Source organism: Dendropsophus ebraccatus, chromosome 6 (assembly GCF_027789765.1).
Source record: "Dendropsophus ebraccatus isolate aDenEbr1 chromosome 6, aDenEbr1.pat, whole genome shotgun sequence".
In the NCBI taxonomy this organism is placed as follows: Eukaryota; Metazoa; Chordata; class Amphibia; order Anura; family Hylidae; genus Dendropsophus; species Dendropsophus ebraccatus.
Window position 1 is genome coordinate 4,891,271 of NC_091459.1, and position 23,037 is coordinate 4,914,307.

Consider the following 23,037-nt stretch of genomic DNA (forward strand, 5'->3'; position numbering starts at 1 on the left):
TACACGTCGTAAAGCAGCTCCAGTCAGTCTACACAATTAAAGGGAATTAGATTTACTATTACTGATTAGAGTCAGATACAAAACATTATCTTTTATTCTAATCTGTTTCTATTTTCTGACTGTAATTTTTGTTGTTTCACTTTTTGTACATTGTTATGGGGGCGCCCATAGTGCCTGGGCTGTTCTTAACAACATTTAGTGACATGCGTTACAGCAAGACTCATGGACATACACGGCAATAGACAGATTCTGTCCCCTGCTTGAGATGAATGTAAGACATTACTGAGCACGCTCTGTGACCTGTGAGGAGGTCATTCCACAGGGAGCTGGTATTGTCTCTTCTATCTACTGGTGTCACATGATGCTGCAATGCTGTACAGATCACTTTACTGCAGCCTCCTCTTATCACCACAGACACAACAGGAAGTCTCAGCTTAGTTTTAGCCCCAGTGTTCAGAATGAGAACTGCAAGATATCAGGATTATTTTATAATATAGAAAGAAAAATGGAAAATTAGAAAAAAAATAATAAATATGTTTATCTTTTCTGATAACACTGTCCCTTTAAAATAAAAGCAGATAAATAACAATAGAGATAATATGAAACAACCTGGCAAAATTGAGTCCTATAGTGGCCTATTTTCTTGTGGTGCAATTACACAGACAGATTTATCTGACAGATTATTGAAGCCAAAGCCAGGAACAGACTATAAACAGAGAACAGGTCATAAAGGAAAGACTGAGATTTCTCCTCTTCTCACATCCATTCCTGACTTTGAATTCAATGATCTGTCAGATAAATCTGTCTGTGTAAATGCCTTGTATTACTACACAGACAGCGCCACCCTCGCCCGGTTACTATATTAGCTGCTGGTGCTGGTTTTTTACAGTTGTGCCAAGAATATCTCTTTGAGCCGCTGTTCACACATTGTGATATTCTGTGTTTTTCATAAGCTACTATTGTGAATTGAATCATTTTGTTAAAGTAGAGCCATTGTGCAACAATTTAGCCAAAATTAGAAAAAAAAACCACAGCATTTTTTTTTTTATTTTTTTTTTGCAAAAACAGCGCCACCTCTGTCCTCAGGTTGTGTGCAGTATTACAATTCAGCTTCATTCATTCCAATACAACTGAGCTTCAGTACTGCACCCAAACTGAGTTCAGGAGAGGTGCTGTTCCTGAGAGAAAGCGGCCATGTTTTCTAAGCCTGGATAACCCCTTTGAAGTTCTTGTGGAACACGGCCTTAGACTAACACTCTGTCTCTCTGTCCTTCACAGATCACTATATGCAGATCCTGGTGTGCGAGCATGAGTGTGTACGAGATCTCTCCACACGTCCTGGACGTTTGTCACCGATTGAGAACTTCCTTCCTCTGCATTATGATTTCCTGCAGTTCAGCTATTACAGAGGTAATGTCGACCATATGTAAACTGAATCCTGACGTCATATAAGCTATGCTGCAATGTGTCAGACAATAATCTATGTGTCAAACAACGGCCGTTGTTGTACTGAAAATTGATTGCAATGCACGATGGCCGAAAATAATTGACTTGTTCAATACACTGTGTGAACAACGGCTGTTGTTTGCATTGACTTCAATGCAACACGTTTCAATATGACAAGAACGTCCGTTTTAATTGCAAAGGGTGTAGTCCAAAAAGAAAGGCGCCACGGCTAAAGTCTGAGGTGGTTTAGGGGGGATTAGCTGCAAAGGAGGAGGAGCTAGCAATTGAGGGAAAGCTATTGGCCCTGGTCTGGGCACAGCCATTAAAATTGTGATTGTGCACATGGAGACTGTGGTAGGGTATTGCAAGAAGGAAGGGTCAGCGACCCCTGACACCCATCTGATACATTTCCACAGTGATAGTAAATCCAATAATAATTTTTCTCTCATTACTTAGTTGGGGACCTGGTGAAAGCTCTGGAATGTGCCAAATCCTTCCTGCTCTTCCATCCCAGTGACGTGGACGTTTTAGAGAACGTCAGCTATTACGAAAGCCTCATTAGTGATTATATGGAGGCGGATGACGTCAGACCCAGAAAGGTGAGTTACATACAAGGTGGCCGCTCACATGTCTGTGTGTGTTCACAATTTTCTGATATTAAGCAACTGATTCCACCGGAGGTATAACTAACATTCACAAGGCCCCACTGCTTAAAGGAGAAGTTCGGCCAAAAGTATTTTTTAATATGCTATTACAGTAGGAATTTGTTATGGGAAATGCACATTTACTGCTATTTTCCTCAATTAAGTAGATCAGGCAGGCTCAATTTCTCTAAAAAAAACTGTGACGTCACGAATCAGAGCAGGGCTGGGTGTAATTCCTATGAAGCGTCCAGGGGGCAGGAATTACATTGTAAATTTGCCACGGGTTGCAGTCATCCATAGCGGCCGGCAGGATTGACAGGTGTGGGGGGGACCAGGATGTGAAAATCTAAACTGCATTACAAGAATCTGGTGGGGATATAATAAAGAAGCAGAGGACATGACAAGGCTGGGGAACATTCCCACCTCTCCTTCTCTATCTGTCTTTGATTTGCATTTTCCGCAAAATCTGTGATCTTTGCTCCATCTTAAGTGTCTGCTCCTATGTATAAGCTGAAATGTCACTGTCGTGCAGTGTAATGCAGGGGGGTCCTTGGTGGGCTAGGGGAGCCGGTGTGGGATGGATGGGTGACGGCGAGCCTCTTCCTGCCATCCGGTGAGTGCACAAGCTGCTATGGATGACTGCAACCCATGCCAAAATTACAATGTATTTTCTCCATATACTGCGCCCCCTGCTAGACGCTTCATAGGAATTACACCCAGCCCTGCTCTGATTCGTGACGTCACGTTTTTTTTTTAGAGAAATTGAGCCTGCCTGATCTACTAAATTGAGTAAAATAGCACTATATGTGCATTTCCCATAATAAGTATATATTCGGAATTTGTCTAACTTTCCTTATGTAATAACATATTAAAAAAATACATTTTGGCCGGAGTTGTCCTTTAAAGTGTCACTGTCATTACAAAAAACTTTCGACATGTCTCTATGATGTCTCTATGACATGTCAAAAGTTTCTTATAACGACAGGTACACTTTAAGAATAGTAATATCACTTTATATTGTCGTTCTGCATGATCGGCCGTTGTTTAACGCTACCTACAGCCGTTGTTTGCGATCTTTTGTACGTAGTGGTAATGTAGCTGAAGGCTATGTTCACACTACATATTTTTTATTAGAAGAACGTACGTTGTTTGAAATTAAAACAATGGCCACTCTTGTCATAAAAATGTGCTGCATTGAAGTCAATGGAAACAACGGTCGTTGTTCTCGTAATGTATTGATCAGCGGCTGTTGTTCGCCACGATTGTGGAAATAATTGACATGTCAATTATTTCCGGTTGTACTACATTGATTCCGTTGCTCATTTTCATGTAACAATGGCCGTTGTTTGACACTCACTGCAGCGGCCGTTGTAGGTGCATTGTGTGAACAGGACCTTAGTATGCATTAGCATTGTGGTCATACCAGTTATTGATTATCTCTTATTGGCCTTTCAGGAAGCAGCAGAATACATGAGGCGTCACACACTGGAGTCGGAGATCCTCCACTCTGCCGCTGACGGGCTGGGATTCTCGTACAATGAACCAGTAAGTACAGATACCAATGAATCGTGACTCAAATGTTTAGCAAATTTATACTGACATAACCAAAAATATTGCCTTGCGGTTTTCAACTAGCTGAGTGTTAGGCTATGTTCACACTACGTAAGTTCCGTGGAAATCACGGCCGTTGTTTCAACGGCCGTGATTTCCACAGAACTTACGTAGTGCTGCAGGCAGAAGGTATCCCGTCCGGAGTGTATACACATGGTATACACTCGTCCGGGATCCCTAGTGGCGCTGTAGAAAACTGATATGTCAGTTTTCTGCGGCCGCTATTCAGTGAATAGTGGCCGCAGAAAACCCTGTCAGTGCTCCATAGCATGCAGTGGAGAATTCTGATGCGGGTGCGCATGGATGCGCCTGCATCAGAACTCTGCGGTGCTAAAGATTATCCGCCCGATCATTTCAGAGACCGGCCGTTCCATGACCCTACCGGGTCACGGAACGGTTGGTTTCATACGTAATGTGAACATAGCCTTAAAGGGGTACTCTGGCCAAAATCTTTTTCTTTAAGATCAACTGGTTTTAGAAAGTTATATAGATTTGTAATTTACTTTTATTCAAAACTCTCCAGTCTCCCAGTATTTATCAGCTGCTGTATGTCCTGCAGGAAGTGGTGTATTCTCTCCAGTCTGACATAGTTCTCTCTGCTGCCACCTCTGTCCATGTCAGGAACTGTCCAGAGCAGCAGCAAATCCCCATAGAAAACCTCAATGTTGCTGCACTATGGAGGCAGGCCACCCTGCTGCATGGGCCCCATAGCAGCTGTATGGTCTGCTCCATGGCAGCTACACCACTGACCACAGGGTAGAATGATTCTAAAGGTGCCGATCTTGTATCCCTGTAAAAAAGAAATAAAAAGATTGGATAGTTGCTTATGGCAGAAGTGAGTAATATCCTCCCAATGCTTAGAGTTCTTCCCTCCCATCATTACCTTGGTGTGACCAGTGCTTTGTATCGTTTCCGCCGCAGTCTGATTGATCGGCCACTTTAACATCTTAATGAAAACGGTTTCCTTTTAACTTGGAGTGAAGTGAATCTGTAATCTTTCCTCCCCCTCAGTAATATCCCTGCTCGGAGAACACTTGTAGAGTGAGATATCACGGCTCATTTGACAGCAGCATTGCAGAAAGCATATGTGTCCTCAGATCCATCCCCAGAATACGTCCCATAAAGAGCTCGGAAATGCTTTCATCTTCAAAGAATGTCGGTGAAGATGGGGCCTCTCCGCACCGATGCCTGATTTAGCTCAATACTCCGGCGTGTCTGGTGGAGCAGAACGCATTGTAATCCGGCCGCCTCTCCTCCCTCATTCAGCAGAGTGGACATTAATGCAGCGTGAAGCCCGGGATTTACACAACTAATTCCGACTTATTGTTCCTGCTGAGCCGCAATCTGCTCTGTCAGAGACGTCTTCACTCCCAGATTATTAAATACCAGCGCTGGGTTCTCCTGGCAGTGATACAGAAGTTATTTTATCATTTCCTATCTGTGCCGGATCATCGACGGTAGCGAGAGATGAGCGAATCGAGCCACCCCGACCCAGAATTATTCCGAACTTTGCAAAAAGATTCTGCAAGGTTCAGGAAATTGGCGCAGCTCATGTAAAAAATATATATAAACATGTCCTCACCTGTCCGCGGTCCCCCGCTGTCTCCTGGTGGCTCTCTGGTCCCAACGGCGCCTTTTTTGGTAAAGGCCCGCTCAGCCAATCACAGGCCGTTGTGCTGTCCCGTCCTAATCAGGCTATGATTGGCTGAGCGGGGCTTCACCGGAGAAGAAGGACCCTGAGGGAGCGCAGACATGTAGGTATAAGAAGCGGCCATTAGAGACTGCAGGCGTTTAGCTGTTTTGTTGCGGTTAGTTAAAATTCAGTTCGGCACAAATCCGAACTTTACATGAAAGTTGGGCAAACCTGACAAACTGAAATTTGTATAGGTTTGCTAACTTCTAATGGAAGCGATTGGTTATAGAATTGTAGCATTGAGAATAGGAAGTCTGCACTGATACATTGTTGCTTATATCAGTGATGGCGGTGATCTGAGCTGTGATCTCCGTGCTGTCCTGAGGACTCTAAACTAAGGGGTCATTCACATGTCCATAAGCAGCTGTGTCAGTACACAAGTGCCAACTTTTAAACTGTTTAGGAGATCCCAAGATCATAAGTAGGCATGATGCTGAGAGCTACCAGGTCCAGTCCGCAGAACACCCCCCGTGTACGGACAGAATTCTACGGACGTGTAATGACTCCTAACTATCAATATGCCACCTCTGTCCATGTCAGGAACGGTCCAGAGCAGGAGAGGTTTTCTATGGGGATTTGTTGCTGCTCTGGACAGTTCCTGACATGGACAGAGGTGGCAGCAGAGAGCACTGTGTTAGACTGGAAATAATAAACCACTTCCTGCAGGACATACAGCAGCTGATAAGTACTGGAAAACTGGAGATTTTTAAATAGAAGTCAATTACAAATCTATATCACTTTCTGAAACCAGTTTATTTGAAAGAAAAAGATTTTCACCAGAGTGCCCCTTTAAAGGTCTGTAATAAAATAAAAGTATGTAAAAGTTAAGACCACAGACAGATTGGTATTAATAACCTGTTATCACTTCATACAGGACTTCTGGGTCACTGGTGGAGATCGGCAAGATGAAACCAGGTATGTTACCATCCCAAACATTACTTAATACATTCTGAAAGATTTTAATAATTTTAAATTCCTTACAATTTCCTAGATTTCTCTCCCAGACTCAAACACACTTCTGCTGCTGCCCAGTACTCTACCGCTCTGTGCCACCAGGAACAAAGAATATCCTTCTAGCTTTAGAATTGTGCTTAGCTCGGCAATGTTTGGGGGCCCCCATAGAGAATGGATAGAGGGGGCTGTGCATGCGCAGTGCACTCTGTTCATTCGGAGGACTATTCTCCTCTGTTTGCATCATAGGGTTCCCACCAGTTAGACCCCCGCTGAACTATTTGTCATTCTCTATCGTGTAGTTTGGGGATAAGTTTTGGATTTGGGAATACCCCTTTAACTGTCATCAGTGGAAATAGTCTAAGAATCATGGGGTTCCCTCCATTGGTCGATTTGTTCACCCTTTACATTCATCCATTGGTGCACACAACACAACAACCTCGTGGTTCACCTGCACTCTACCACCCAACCAGTCCCTAGCCCAGTCCTGGGCATACTGCTATAGTATGTCACTGTGTGTAATATATACTGGCATCAGTGACTAGTCGCTTCAGTATACAGCCCTTGCACAGATGTTACAGTATAGCACTAGTATTCATCCCTTTCCTTCTTTATCGTCCGATCTGTTACAGAATTGTATCCGGATCTGAACTGATGGACGTCACTGGGCTCCTATCAGGAAAAAAGGCCGTTCAGAAGGTCGACAGAGAGTTAAGAGAGGGTACGTGATACTTAACCATCTCAACAATTCACTGTGTTACTATTTCATTGACTATAAAGCAAGGTGAATCTTTACCTTGGTTAAAGGGGTATTCCACTTAAACATAACTTTTTGATATGTTGTTGACCATGATGAGACTAACAATTCCTTCCATACTTGTTATTATCTATTCAGTCTCCTTCCCCCAGTTCTGAGCTGCTGCTTCCTGCTAAAGACACAAAAATCTGTGTGAGCTTTTCTATCTGTCCCCCCCCTTCCTCCCTGTAAACAAGTCCCTGGCAGGCATTATCTGTAACATTGTAGCTTCTCTGTAATGCTGGGAGGATTATTCTGAGGTCAAGTTGCTGATGAACTCACTGTGATTAACCTTCCCAGCAGTACAGAGGAGCTACATAGTTGCAAATAAAGCCTACCAGGGACTTTTTTACATCACCTTTCTCAGGAGGGAGGGAGGAGGAGGAGGAGACAGAGAGAAAAGCTCACACACAGATTTTTGTGCCTTCAGCAGAAAGCAGCAGCTGAGAACTGGGGTAAGGAGACTAAACAGATAATAACAAGTACGGAAGGAAATGTTAGTCTCATCATGGGCAGCAACATGCCAAAAGTTATGTTTGAGTGGAATACCTCTATAAAACTAGCTATTAAAGGGGAACTCCAGGTAGAGGTTAAAAAAAATGATAAAGCATAACGCATTACTTACCTGTCTATCCCAGTTTTGAAACTACCAAAAATTCATTTGTTTGGGGGTTTTTGCTCTGTTTTGTGTTTCTGTTCTTCCTTGTTTGGCATTTCCCAGAATGCAATGCTTTCCCTCATGTGATCATCACAGCCCCCACCCATTACAATCAGTAAAATTAGTGCAGCAGCTGCTTCTTGCCGGTCAGAGTTGGTGAATCAGTCAGGGGATTGGGGGATCCAGCCCCAGCTCCTGTGACGCCCCCTGTCTGCATCATCAGCAAACACACACAATGTGAGACAGAGGCATGGAAGAGTTGTCTCCTGGGGGGGGGAGAGCAGCAGGAGACAATGTGGATTGGCACAGGGGCCATTTTTTCACTTCCTGGATTTCTATCAGCTACCAGTGTGGCAGAACCGTACAGATACAGTAATACATTGTATACACACATCTATAGAACCGTACAGATACAGTAATACATTGTATACACACATCTATAGAACTGTACAGATACAGTAATACATTGTATACACACATCTATAGAACTTTTATTGTACTTTTAATAGAAAACAAGTTTTTCTTATCCGGAGTTCCCCTTAAAGCAGCAAATGCATTAAAATCTGCAACATGTATTATTTCATCTGGAAATTGTCGAATGGCTGCTGGTACTTTCATAGGCCTTTATTGTGCACCTGCCGGCTAATATTTAGTGTATAACGGAGTCTTTATATGAATAGGCCATGGGCCGCCTCATTAAGAACACAATGGGGATTCCAATTCTTACAAATAAGGTCATTTGAGCATAAAATATTGAACTAATAAACTTTTTGAATACATCCACCTAACCATCGCACCACGGGGGTCCCGGCTGCCGCCATGCTGCTGGTTTCCAGTGCTGTGACATCTTCACATGGGGCCAACAGGGAACAGGAAGGCAGAGATTAGTCACTGACTATATTACAAAGATTTATACTTTATGCCTATAGAATCCATATAAATATCCCAATATTATCTCTTCAGCCGTGCTCATAAATCCATGTGTGTTAGAGAACATCAGGGAGTGATCTGTTACCTTAGTCACACAGGCTAAAATTGGAATAAAGTATAACTATAAAAAAGAAGAAGAAAGTAAGTCTTAAGGGGAGCAAATAAAAAAGCTTCTATTTCTATTTAAAAATAATTAAATAAATAAATAAAATCTCCAGTCTTCCAGTACTTATCAGCTGCTGTATGTCCTGCAGGTAGTGGTGTATTCTCTCCAGTCTGACACACTGCTCTCTGCTGCCACCTCTGTCCATGTCAGGAACTGTCCAGAGCAGGAGAGGTTTTCTATGGGGATTTGCTGCTGCTCTGGACAGTTCCTGACATGGACAGAGGTGGCAGCAGAGAGCACTGTCTCAGACTGGAAAGAAAACACCACTTCCTGCAGGACATACAGCAGCTGATAAGTACTGGAGAGTTAGAAGTAATTTACAGATTTGTATAACTTTCTAACACCAGTTGATTTAAAAAATATATATTTTCCCCTGGAGTACCCCTTTAAAGTAGTTTTAGTCTATGTTCCCTCTACATCTTTTTAGGCGATATTAGTTATGTTTTATGATATCCAAAAATAATGATCATTTTAGCAATCTAAGTAAACTGATTAGGAGTCTTGTTACTGTTTGGGCTCTCAGGCTTATCAGACAATTGGAAACCTCTCTCTTATGGGTGCCCTGTGGTAAGTAAAGGATCCCTATACAGAACCTGACTGTGGGGAGAGGAGCTGATCATGTGTGTCCAGCAGCACCCAGTGCATTAGGTGCCTGTGCACATTACTACATACTATGAGCACTGGGTAAGCTAGATGTCAGAATACATTTTCAGTGGATTGTTTTTGTTTGATGAGTCTTATATATTTGTTTAGAGTTAATTCTTTAAATAAATATAATATTCTAGGATCATATATTATTATCATTCTTAAATTATCAGGGGCAGGTGTGGCAGGATGAAGGGGTTTCATATTGGAAAATTAAATACATCATTGTCTATATGTGTATACTGTTTAACTGGTGTAGTATGGTGTAATTCTAGTCTTCTGTCGCCCTCTAGTGGTCATACCCAGCGGTCTCTGCACCATCTTAGTGAGTAGATAGAAAAGATAAAAAGTGAGTCCACGGCTGTGAATCTCTTTTTTAAGCTAAATGAACAGTAGGTCTTTGCTTCGGGTATGGCTCAACACAATATATAAAGACAATATATTTATAGAGGGACAAAGTGATGTAGGGTAAAACCAGAACTACATGGGGATATGTATTTTCTTTATACCTTCTATATTGTTAGATCTTATTTCTATATTATTCAGATATTTGTATTGATCATTAATGAATAAGATTCCCAGCACACTTTAGGATTTAGAGGATCTAATACATAGTGACATGTCGTAGGTTTGTGTGGGTGAGGGTCCAGGTGCTGAGACCCCTTCCAATCATTAGAATGAAGGGGTAGGAGAGTGGTGCCGCATGTGCTGTGCCCCTTCACCAAAGCTCTAAGCAGCTGTAGTGTACTGTACACAGGGCTAAGTCTATAATGAAAGTCGTCGGCACTTTGTGTAGATGGAATTGCAGGAGGTCCTATAGAATTTCATTACATCTCCATAGACGCTCATTATAGCAGCGTAGAGCAGCATGTGCTGCCACACACATCCGTCCCTCCATTGTGATGATCAGCGAATGTCCCAGCACCAAGACCCCCAAACTTCTGACGGGTCACTATGAGATGTAAGAAGAATACAAGAAATTCAGAGAAAAAAATATAAAAAAAAATGAGAAGGGTAAATAATGGTAAAAATCCGAAAAATAAAAGGCAGAAAATCACTGTAGATGAAGAATGAATACAACAATTTCCGTACTTTGATTTTTTTCATTTTTACCTCTCTTTACCCTTACCATTTTATATATATATATATATATATATATATATATATATATATATATATATATATATATATATATATATACACATATATATATATACATATATATATAATTTTTTTTTTATTTTTTTTTTTTTGTGTGTGGGGGGGGTGATTTATGCATTTAACAACCTTTGTATGGTTCTATACTGTATTGATGCTACAATAAATATATCTTTATTCATCTATATACTGTACTCTACTTTTATCCTTGAGGACCGTGAGACGGATCTCTTTCTGCATTTATCTTTACTATCCCTTTGGGTATCGGGGCATCGGGGTAACCTTGGTGATCAGTCACCTGAGCAGCAGATCTCGCACTTCTCCCTAGTTATCTATTTCTCACCATTTCTCACTTTGCCTTTCAGCGTTATCAGCTACCAAGGTCTCAGTTTTTACTGTATGTTTTTATATCCATACCATAAGGTGCATTTTTTAAATGAACCTTTACTTCAAAATAGTTTTTTATCATCTAGATTTAAAGTGTAGCTGTCATGTAAATGTCACTTTTTAGAAATCAATAAGTATCAATAGTACAAGCGATTTTGAGACACTCGGTAATAGGTTTTATTAAGCAAAATAGTCCCCCCCCCCCCCGACATAGTATGAGCAGATGATGGGGAAGTAGTACAGAGCATATGTGGCGGCAGCAGGGAGGGGGGCAGATTGGTGATGGGCATGGCCCTGGAACTACTCCCCCATGATCTGCTCATACTATGAGCAGATGATGGGGGAGTAGTACAGTCTATATGTGTGCATAAAGACTTTAACAGCCATGATTCCAAAGAGTGTCCAGCAGGGGCGCACTATTTATAGAAGTCAATGGTACTCATTAAATTCTATATATAGTGCGCCCCCTGCTGGACACTTCGTTGGAATTACACCTGATTCGTGACGTCGCGGTATTTCAGAGAATTTGAAGTCTCCATGATCTACTAAATTAAGGGAAATAGCCCTATATGTGCAATCACCCTAATTAATGTACATCAGGAATTTGTCTAACTTTCCATAAGTAATAACATATTAAAAAAATACTTTTGGCCGGAGTTGTCCTTTAATCACAAAAATTAAATGACAGTTACACTATTACTATTACAATAGCTTATTCTTATTTATGTGCGATATATATGAGTAGTGGTCATCAGGATGCATCTCTCTCGGATACACAATCATTTAGGTTGTATTACTATATAATTGCAGGAGGACCCCTGGTGTATGATGGAGTGACACTGGTGCACACGTCTGACTATCTTAATGGCACTCAAAGGGTTCAGCTGGATGATGTTATAACAGAAGAGGAATGTAAAGAACTCCGTGGAGTTGCCAATGTAAGTTCCCAAGGCTGAGGCTTACCATCATAGTGTGTATTTACATGTATAAAACATGCAGCAAGCAGAATAACACTCCCCGAGGTCATCGCTCTGTATGCACCAGTGGGGAATGAACCTGCGGAAAACAAAATGTTGACGTAAGTAATGGATATAGGCGGCCTTGTACATCTCTGGGAAATCCATATGTACGATTCTAGGAACTGGAAGACTGAAGGATTTACTTCCTGGGAAAATAAAGACGATAAATACGATATTACTGTGAGATGGAGGCACTAGGACCCGGTAACTCCCAGGACAGACGCTCCATGCCTTCTCGGACTCGGCTTAGACGATTCCTTCTCTTCACAGTTGTTATCATTAAATTTTCAAGAAGTAGAAGACTTGGGAGAATATAACAGAGAGAAACCTTGTAGCTCAGTCAGCTGGATAACATTATAGGGATAGAAGCTAGGAATAGCCGTCCAATGTAGTAATGGAGACGCATCAGATCTCCAGCCGCGCCGGTCAGGAGGATTTAATGCGACTTTCAGAAGGAGAAAAAACGAATGTCCGGGAGGGATAATAATCCGATGAGAAAACAGGGAAAGAGTCAAAAGATGAGAAATGGAAGCAGAGACGAGAGAGGCTCCACCAGCATGGCGGAATATCAGTCAGCAATCAGCATGGATTCCAGGTCTGGTTCCTATTTAGTAATGAAGCACGGATTAGGCGCAAGTGAAACATAGATATGAGATTGGGAGAGAGAGGCCGAGACGCAGAGGAGAGGACAGATGAGCTTCACATGGGGGGAGCTAAAATTATCAGACAAGGTCAAACAGAGGACATCCTAACATCGTCCATCTAAGATGGTGGTTAACGCACACACCACACCTGGAAGGCATAGGGGAGCAGGGGATAGTTAGGCTGCTGCTGTAATGCCTCTGAGGGAAGGTCACAGAAGGTTATCTAGTGTTAAAGGGGTTGTTCACCCCCAAAAAATATTTTCTTTCAAGCCAACTAATGCCAGAAAGTGCCAAAGATTTCTCATTTACTTCTATTAAAAATTTCTATTATTTTCGTACTTATCAGCTGCTGTATGTCCTGCAGGAAGTGGTGTATTCTCTCCAGTCTCACACAGTGCTCTCTGCTGCCACCTCTGTCCATGTCAGGAACTGTCCAGAGCAGGAGAGGTTTTCTATGGGGATTTGCTGCTGCTCTGGGCAGTTCCTTACATGGACAAAGGTGGCAGCAGAGAGCACTGTGTCAGACTGGAGAGAATACACCACTTCCTGCAGGACATACAGCAGCTGATAAGTACTGGAAGACTGAATTTTTTTTTTTTATAGAAGTAAATTACAAATCTCTGGCACCAAATGATTTGACAGAAATACAATTTTTGGCGAAAAACCCCTTTAAAGGGCGACCTTCTAGACATATACAGGCCAGAGGACTGATGTAGGGTCACTTGTGAGATTTAGGGGGGGGGGGGGGGCTTGGTAAAATTAGGAATACCTAACTAATAATAATACCTTGATTCATCAGACAATAACTCTGGCTGGAGATGGATACAGAGGGAAAACCTCGCCTCATACACCCAACGAGAAGTTTGAAGGAGCCACAGTGCTGAAGGCATTGAAGGTAAGCGCGGTGTCTGTAAATTGTGTAGAACAGAAGGAGAACACGGCCCCATAGATTGTTTCCAGCTTATTACTTCATCAGCCACGCTCTTTAAGGCCAGACACTATGACATTTCGTAGGGCTATAACATTGATTTAAATCCCTTATTCTGGAAAGTAATGATTTTTTTATGCCTTAAAGGGGTAGTGCGGCGTTTAAAAATTATTCACTAAATAACACACATTACAAAGTTATACAACTTTGTAATGTGTGTTATGTAAGTGAATGGCCCCCTTCCCCATGTCCCCCCAGCCCCGGAAGTGTGGTGCAGTATACTCACCAGATTACTGTTGACTGCTCCAGCCGTCCCTCATGCCGGCCCCCCTCTGCCGCGTCATCAGCTGCTCAGCCGTGATTGGCTGAGAATAACTGTGAGGGAAGGCTGGAGCCGGACTCCGAAGATGATGTCGTTCTGGGAGTAGAAGAGGTTTTCTATGGGGATTTGCTGCTGCTCTGGACAGTTCCTGACATGGACAGAGGTGGCAGCATAGAGCGCTGTATCAGACTGGAGAGAATACACCACTTTCTGCAGGACATACAGCAAATGATAAGTACTGGAAGACTGGAGATTTTTTTAATAGAAGTAAATTACAAATCTCTGGCATGAGTTGATTTGAAAGAAAAAAAAATATTTTGGTGAACAAGCCCTCTAATATATTTGTATGTATCATGTGCAACCTAAGATCACATCTTTACTTCATTTTTGCACAGTTTGGTTACGAAGGTCGCGTACCAATGAAAAGCGCTCGCCTGTTTTACGATGTAAGTGAAAAGGCTCGACAGATTGTGCAGTCGTACTTCATGCTGAATAGTACTTTGTACTTTTCCTATACACACCTGGTGTGCAGGACCGCTCTACAGGGTAAGTCTTGTGTGTGTGTGTGCTTGGTGCTACTGTCTATATGTAACATTATATATCTTGAATGGTGATTTTATTGTGTATTTCTGTGATACAGCAGCCTAAGATGCATGCAATAAGTTCATTTACTGTTGTGTCACACATAACTATATAACTATAAAGCTTTCTACAACAGCAGATAATATTTTCTAGATATATTTTCCTATCAAGATTTGAAGTTTATTTCAGTTAAAGGGGTACTCCAGCATTTTTTGTTTTTCAAATCAACTGCTGTCAGAAAGTTATATAGATTTGGTATTTTTATTTAAAAATCTCCAGTCTTCCAGTATATATCAGCTGCTGTATGACCTGCAGGAAGTGGTGTATTCTCTCCAGTCTGACACAGTCCTCTCTGCTGCCACCTCTGTCCATGTCAGGAACTGTCCAGAGCAGCAGTGAATCCCCATAGAAAACCTCTCCTGCTCTGGACAGTTATTGACATGGACAGAGGTGGCAGCAGAGAGCACTGTGTCAGAATGGAAAGAATACATCACTTCCTCCAGGACATACAGCAGCTGATAAGTACTGGAAGACTGGAGATTTTTAAATAGAAGTAAATTACAAATTTATATAATGTTCCAAAACCAGTTAATTTGAAAGAAAAAGATTTTTTTTTTGCCAGAGTTCTCCTTTAATGCCACACTGCAAACCATTCTGTGCTTCTCCACATCCACAGGTCAGCAGGACAATAGGAATGATCTCAGCCACCCGATTCATGCAGATAACTGTCTGCTAGATCCTGAAGCCAATGAATGTTGGAAGGAGTCTCCAGCCTACACGTACAGAGATTACAGGTTAGTTAGACTGCCGGACTGGACAGAATACAAATAGTACAGTAAATTGCCGGCATAATCTCATATACACAAAGCCATTGGAGGCTGACTGTGGAATGCCTCAAAGATGAGCAAAGTTTTGCTCTTTTTCTCTTTGTTCTTCTGCTTCCTAAATTCTTTTCATTTACTGGTCATCTGGTCTTTGTTAATAATATCATTGTAGAGTCTGTGCAACTTCTGTACATATCTGGCAATGCCGCCACTTTAGGCAAAGCTCAAGAGCTTCTGTGGGCATAGGGCTGACATCTTCAGCTCCCCACCGCCATTTCTCTAAACGGCCTTTTACACAGGAGGATTATTGGCCGGGAACGTTGCTAGAAATTCTCCTTTGGCCAATAACCGTGTAAAGTAACAGCGATCAGCCGAGGAGCATGAAAACGCCTGATCCTTAGCTAATCACATCTTTTGCACTGCTTTAAAATGTATCGTTCTCAGTCGCACATCTCCCTGTATAAACAGTAAATGTAAGTCCGATAGCAAAGGGAAAAGGACAGCACAGATATGCTTGTATCCGTGCTGTCAGTTTCCAGATCACACAAGCAGTGCATACTTACCATCCACACTGCTGTGTGATCTGGCACTGTTAGCTCCCGTCCTGCTCTGTGGCTGCTGCTGTGTCTTCCTGCTTTACCTCCTCCAGCTGTCAATCATTCTGCAGGAGATGGGGCGGCAGCCTGTAGTTACAGCGGCGGGAGGACGAGAATTGATCACACAGCAGCACTGATGGTAAGTATACACTGCATGTGTGATCTAGAAACTGTTTCTATGGCCACACAAATGATACAAGGATCCTTTTTGCAGCCAGGTTGCTTGATTAATTGTGCTGTGTAAGGGCCCTTTTGCACTGAAAGATTATCTGCCAAAGATTTGAAGCCAAAGCCAGGACTGGATTTGAAAAGAGTAGAAATCCCAGGCTTTTATGTATGACCTGATCTCTGTTTATAGTCTGTTCCTGGTTTTGGCTTCAAATCTTTGGCAGATAATCTGTCAGATAATCTTTCTGTGTAAAAGGGCCCTAAAGGCCCTGCAAATAAGCACCAATCTTGCTGATCAGTGTTCGTTTTCGGTCTCAGCCATAGAAGTTCCAGTGTAAAGGGACCCTTAGTGTGCGTTCACACCTACAGGATCAGGATCTGCAGCAGATATCAAGATGCAAATTTTATGTTTTACTCAGTCATTAAGGCTAGGTTCACACTGGCATTATTCTCTCCACCACAGTTCTGTTTAGTTATCATTTTAAAACTACATAAACGGACTCATAAACGCCCCATTCATTTCTATGTATTTTTATTGGGCTCCATTTGTCATAGTTTTGCTCTGGTTTTGTTTCTGTATTCTGTCAGTGTTCCGGTTTTTTTTTTGCACCTGCATGCACATTTTTTCTCCGAACAAAAAAACGGAACATGAACTTTTTTCATTATAGTCAATTAGGACGGATCTAAACAGAAGGTTTTTCCATTCACATCTATTTGCAAGTTATCAGTTTTTATCAGTTTTTTCCCTGAATGTGCACAGAAGAAGTAAGAAACCAAAGAAGAGAAAATAAACTGATACGCAAACTGACAGGGACATAGCATAAAACTGCCCAGGAACCCATGAATCCTGTAGGCCTACCTCTCCGGTCAGCCTCTGGCAGCGCATCACCCCGCATTGACAAAATGACAAGGGGGCGTCATCTACATCTAGAGGAAAGAAGGTTTCACCATCAGCCCAAATGGGGATTCTTTACTGTAAGAGCAGTGAGACTATGGAACTCTCTGCCACATGATGTAATAGATGACTAAGTCCTAGAGGAGCCCTGATGTCTTCCTTGAAAATCATACAATAATATTAAGTTATTATTTTGTCTTTTTTTAACTTTATGTAACTGGAGGGAGGAGCCCACAGGACAAAGGTCTAAAGCTGCAAGGACGTATTTCTGTGTGCGCCATTTATAACATTGCTGACGATTAGTGGAATCTGTGTTTTTAATTGTCAGTTGTATGAAGCAGCGTCTGACAGACAAATAGCTGACGGGATAGCTGACGGGATAGATGACTGGATGGCTGACGGGATAGATGACGGGATAGCTGACGGGATAGATGACTGGATAGCTGAGGGGATGGCTGACGGGATAGATGACAGGATGGCTGACGGGATAGATGACGGGATAGATGACAGGATAGATGACGGGATAGATGACAGGATAGATGACGGGATAGATGACAGGATAGATGACGGGATAGATGACGGGATAGATGACAGGATAGCTGACGGGATAGATGACGGGATAGATGACGGGATAGATGACGGGATAGCTGACGGGATAGATGACGGGATAGATGACGGGATAGATGACAGGATAGCTGACGGGATAGATGACGGGATAGATGACGGGATAGATGACGGGATAGATGACGGGATAGATGACGGGATAGATGACAAGATAGATGACGGGATAGCTGACGGGATAGCTGACGGGATAGATGACGGGATAGATGACGGGATAGATGACGGGATAGATGACGGGATAGATGACGGGATAGATGACGGGATAGATGACGGGATAGATGACAGGATAGCTGACGGGATGGCTGACGGGATGGCTGACGGGATAGATGACGGGATAGATGACGGGATAGATGACGGGATAGCTGACAGCTCAGCAGAGAATGAATCTCATGGACTTGTGTTCTTATCCCCATTTTCTTTCTTTCAGTGCTCTTCTGTATCTGAACGGGGATTTTGATGGTGGAGAATTTGTGTTCACTGAGATGGATGCAAAAACTGTCACGGTGAGTCTCTTTTCTGTCACGGTGAGTCTCTTTTCTGTCACGGTGAGTCTCTTTTCTGTCACAATAAGTCTGTTCTGTCACAGTGAGTATCTTTTCTGTCACAATAAGTCTCTTTTCTGTCACAATAAGTCTGTTCTGTCACAGTGAGTATCTTTTCTGTCACAATAAGTCTCTTTTCTGTCACGGTGAGTCTCTTTTCTGTCACGGTGAGTCTCTTTTCTGTCACAATAAGTCTCTTCTGTCACAGTGAGTCTTTTTTCTGTCACGGTGAGTCTCTTTTCTGTCACAGTGAGTCTCTTTTCTGTCACAATAAGTCTCTTTTCTGTCACGGTGAGTCTCTTTTCTGTTACAATAAGTCTCTTTTCTGTCACGGTGAGTCTCTTTTCTATCACGGTGAGTCTCTTTTCTGTCACAATAAGTCTCTTTTCTGTCACAATAAGTCTCTTTTCTGTCACGGTGAGTCTCTTTTCTATCACGGTGAGTCTCTTTTCTGTCCAGGTATGTCTCTTTTCTGTGTCTTTTATGACATTATGTAAAAGTTGACACATCGGCCCTGATTTACTAAAACTATCTAAATTGTAGATGTTGTATAAATACTCTGGATTTCTCACAGTGTCTCCGGCTGTTTGATAAATGTGATAACTTTAGACTTAACCTGTACTAGAATCCCAACCACCACACACTGCGCCATATCTCATGCCAAGGCCACGCCCAGCTTTAATGAAGCCACGCCCCTATGTTGGGCACAATACACCAGGGTAGAATGTAGAATTCCGGCAGTAATTCTGCCCTTTAGTTCTTCTTTTTACTGTTCAACTGCAATGCTCTTCTTTCTCCTGAAACACATGGGGGGGGGGGGGTATCATTATGTGCCCCTGGCGACCGCCACTGAGATTTGCCCCAATGATGTCTGCCAGGTTCACAGTGCCCTGTACCGTCAAAGAATACGTCAGTAAATAAAGATGCTGTTTCAAGCTAAGGCTGGGTTCACACTGCATTTTTGCAACCCATTTTTTTCATAATTTTTTTGCAAAAAATAGGTGCATTTTTGTGCACCTTTGATCCTTTTTTCATAACTTTTTTTTAAAATGAAAGTCATTTTTTTAACGTAGACAAAAGTGTAGTCAACCTCATTTTTGTGTTCATTAAAAAAAAGAATGGATCCGTTTTTTTTTTTTTTTATAATGGAAGTCGATGGAAAAACGGGTCAAAACAGATGCACACAAATACACCTGGAAAAAAACAGATGAAAAAGACGGATTGCAAAAACACAGCGTGAACCCAGCCTAAGCAGGAGACTATATATCTACCGAGCATTCCGACACATCAGAAACTTTACTGTATTTTTATTAGCTCAGAAAAAAACCCTTTAAGAACAATGGCTGCCAAGGAACTTTAGGTCTCGGTAGTCAGAATGATGGCAGCTATGAAAGTAACAGCAGCTAGAACAATAAGAATAACAATAAGTAGCAGCAACAAGGGATCATGTTCTCACCTGCTGGTTTATGTTCAGTTTATTTGGCGTCAGGCTCTGCTGTTGTGGGAGTGCAGTGCAGCCCGTGATGGACATCTAGTGGACATTTAGAGAACTGCAATAGCAGAAAATGCAACTTTTGAAAAAAAAAAAAGTCAAACTAAAGACTCTATATGACTTAGATTTATATTGTATGGTGTTAAAAGCAGAACAATTGTTTTTTATTCTTTAAAGAGACTCTGTCAGCAGGTTTTATGGCGTCCTATCTCAGGGTAGTATAAGGTGACAGAGAAGCTGAGCTGGATGATGGATCACTTACATTGTTCTGTGCAGCTGATTCAGAGATCTCCTCCTGAATAACATGGACAATAAGTAGTTCTCTCCATTATGTGCATGAGCTCAGTAGTCCTGGATATTCATGAGAAGTAGAAATCGGGACACAGGGCACCTTTTTAGCTAATTAGCATATTTACAAAAATGTCACTCAGGGACTGGCTGGTGATATGTGTAATGGGATTCTTCTCACCCAGCACTAGCACATATATATCAGATTTTCTTATAGTGTTTTGGTTGTGACAGAATTTGGATTTTGTTTCCTTGCAGGCTGCCATAAAGCCTAAATGTGGTCGCTTGGTTGGATTTTCTTCAGGGGGAGAGAACCCTCATGGGGTCCGAGCTGTCACCAGTGGGCAGAGATGTGCTGTCGCTCTGTGGTTTACTCTAGACCCAATGAACAGAGAACTGGTGAGTTATAGAGCACACACTAAGTATGCTGATTATAGCAACAGGGCTTACCCGGGCAAGTGCCAGGGCCCATAGAGCCTCTAGGGGCCCAGAGAGGGAGAGGGGCCCAGTGTTGTAATGTGCAGCCTAATCACTGTAGTGCAGGGCGAATGGGCTGAACATCAGAAGAGAAACAGAGGAACCAGACCTGCTTGCGTCCTGTCCGGGGGGTGGAAGGACCTGATCACATGACCTGCAGGTCCTCAATATTATAGCGTGGAGATCAGACTGACAGAGAGAAAGAGGGAGAAGTCTGAGCTGTAACTGGTGTGTGTGTGTGTCAGTCAGTGTCTGTGCCAGTAAGTGTCAGTAATGTGTGTGTCAGTAAGTGTGTATGTCAGTCAATGTGTGTGTGTCAGTCAGTGTCTGTGCCAGTAAGTGTCAGTAATGTGTGTGTCAGTAAGTGTGTATGTCAGTCAATGTGTGTGTGTCAGTCAGTGTCTGTGCCAGTAAGTGTCAGTAATGTGTGTGTCAGTAAGTGTGTATGTCAGTCAATGTGTGTGTGTGTGTGTGTGTCAGTCAGTGTCTGTGCCAGTAAGTGTCAGTAATGTGTGTGTCAGTCAGTGTGTATGTCAGTCAATGTGTGTGTGTCAGTCAGTGTCTGTAAGTGTGTGTGTCAGTCAATGTGTGTGTGTCAGTCAGTGTCTGTGCCAGTAAGTGTCAGTAATGTCTGTGTCAGTAATGTGTGTTTCAGTTAGTTTCTCTGTCAGTGTCAGTGTCTATGTCAGTAATGTGTGTCAGTAATGTGTCAGTGTGTGTCAGTAAATGTGTGTTTCATTTAGTTTCTGTGTCAGTAAGTGTCAGTGTCTATGTCAGTAATGCGTCAGTAAGTGTGTGTCAGTCAGCGTGTGTGTAAGTCAGTCAGCGTGTGTGTCAGTCAGTGTCTGTGTCAACAATGTCTGTGTCAGTATTGTGTGTTTGTGTATGGTAGTGGTGTCTCAGGTGTATAGTAGATGGATGGATGAGGGGCCCGCCGAGACTCTGTTGCCCAAGGTCCCGCAGAAACCTGTAGCCGTCCCTGGATAGCGATGCTGGAACATTAGAACAATGGCTTCATCCCTGTGACTCCTTCTCTCCCCAGGAGCGGCTGCAGGCAGATGAGGTCATCCGGACGCTCGACCAGGACAGTATAGGACGACATGAAGAACTGAATATTAATCCCAAGGATGAGTTATAACAGGGAATATTTAATGAGAAAGTATTTATTGTTAATAATCTTATTAGAACAGTTTTATTTTTGTACAAAGCCTAAAATGTAATTTAAGTGATGAAAAGAAAGAAGCTTTGGAGATTTTATCTATTTATGGCCATTTACTGTACGGTTTCTGTTCTCTGGAATTTACTACTGAGCGTTGTGCTGTATCGCTGCCATTAGACTGATGTTAGTGATAATTCCACCACCAGTATATTCTCTCCATCCACATATCCCGCTACTGGAGCCATTGTCTCATTGTCTCATTGTCTGTCACTCCTTGTACGTCGTAGATTTGTCCGTTCCAGCAGCTTTGTATTTATTGATCTATAAAGTATGAAGAATATATTTATTTTGTACAATAGTAAAAAAGAAAATGTCTGTAAAAAAGCCAATTGGATGTGCCTAATATGTTCATTACCTAGTAACATAGTCCTGCATCAGGTGACCTCCTCTTCCTCATGTACATGGTGGAATCCACAACGGCAATAAAATCAACTTGTCTTATCTGGAGATTCTTGGCTGCTCATTTAAAGGGATATTCTAAGGCAGCTCTGACGGCGCTAGATGGAGGGCACATAAACTTCTTTAAAAACCGTCCCAGTATCTCCAATATACTAAAAGAGGATCCCTGATGAAGAGGGGATTTTTGCCCTTGAAACACGTAGCATATCAATAAAATGTGGATTGACTCCAGAAGCTGTGAGCCATCTCTCTTAATATATTGGAGATACCGGGACAGTTTTCAAATGAGCGCCAATAGGAATCAACCGCTTTTCCCTTTACTTGCTGAATTTCTACATTGCAGCGATAACCCATCTGGGGATTGGAAGGTGGCCGGCAGCAAGCCTGCTATATATATATATATATTTATATTTATGTATATATATAACTACATGCACACATTAGAGTCATGCCTAACGGTGTACGACACCCCCAGGTGAGCGTGCACCAGCATTGTTTTTATCCATATGTCATAAATGTATTGACCCGCACATGCAGCGCTGCTGTATCCTTTTCTTTTCACATATCTCCTCCTATACTACTGGGATGGCTGCACAAGATGAATGAAGTGGTTTTCCAGGATTAACACAATTTGGCAGGGGGCAAGAACTGGGAGGGAAAATGAACCCCTTAAAGTCGGACAAAGTTTTCGTTTTTGCGTTTTTGTTCTTTCCTCCTCATGTTTAAAAGGCCATAGCATTTGTATTTTTACATAAAAGAAAACGCTGCAAAACCAGTAAAAAGTTATATGCGAGGTAAAATTGAAAAAAAAAAAACACACCATTTTTTTATTGGGGGGTTTCATTTTTACGCCGTTTGTCCTATGGTAAAACTGACATGTTCTCTATTTTACACAAGTCGGTACAATTACAATAATATGTAACTTGTGTAACTTTT

The 23,037-nt window shown here is 42.2% G+C and overlaps 1 protein-coding gene across 1 annotated transcript in view; it reads left to right on the plus strand.

The window, feature by feature from the left end:
* Positions 1-22,143, plus strand: part of P3H2 (prolyl 3-hydroxylase 2) — a 112,702-nt gene extending 90,559 nt beyond the window's left edge. Inside the window, exons 4-15 of the mRNA XM_069974413.1 lie at positions 1,279-1,410; positions 1,903-2,045; positions 3,546-3,635; positions 6,269-6,309; positions 6,978-7,066; positions 11,896-12,023; positions 13,548-13,643; positions 14,394-14,544; positions 15,257-15,374; positions 18,112-18,187; positions 20,265-20,405; positions 21,526-22,143. Of these exons, the coding sequence (XP_069830514.1) occupies positions 1,279-1,410; positions 1,903-2,045; positions 3,546-3,635; positions 6,269-6,309; positions 6,978-7,066; positions 11,896-12,023; positions 13,548-13,643; positions 14,394-14,544; positions 15,257-15,374; positions 18,112-18,187; positions 20,265-20,405; positions 21,526-21,621 (1,301 nt within the window). The 3' untranslated portion in view covers positions 21,622-22,143. The remainder of the gene's footprint in view (positions 1-1,278; positions 1,411-1,902; positions 2,046-3,545; positions 3,636-6,268; positions 6,310-6,977; positions 7,067-11,895; positions 12,024-13,547; positions 13,644-14,393; positions 14,545-15,256; positions 15,375-18,111; positions 18,188-20,264; positions 20,406-21,525) is intronic.
* Positions 22,144-23,037: the final 894 nt, after the last annotated feature.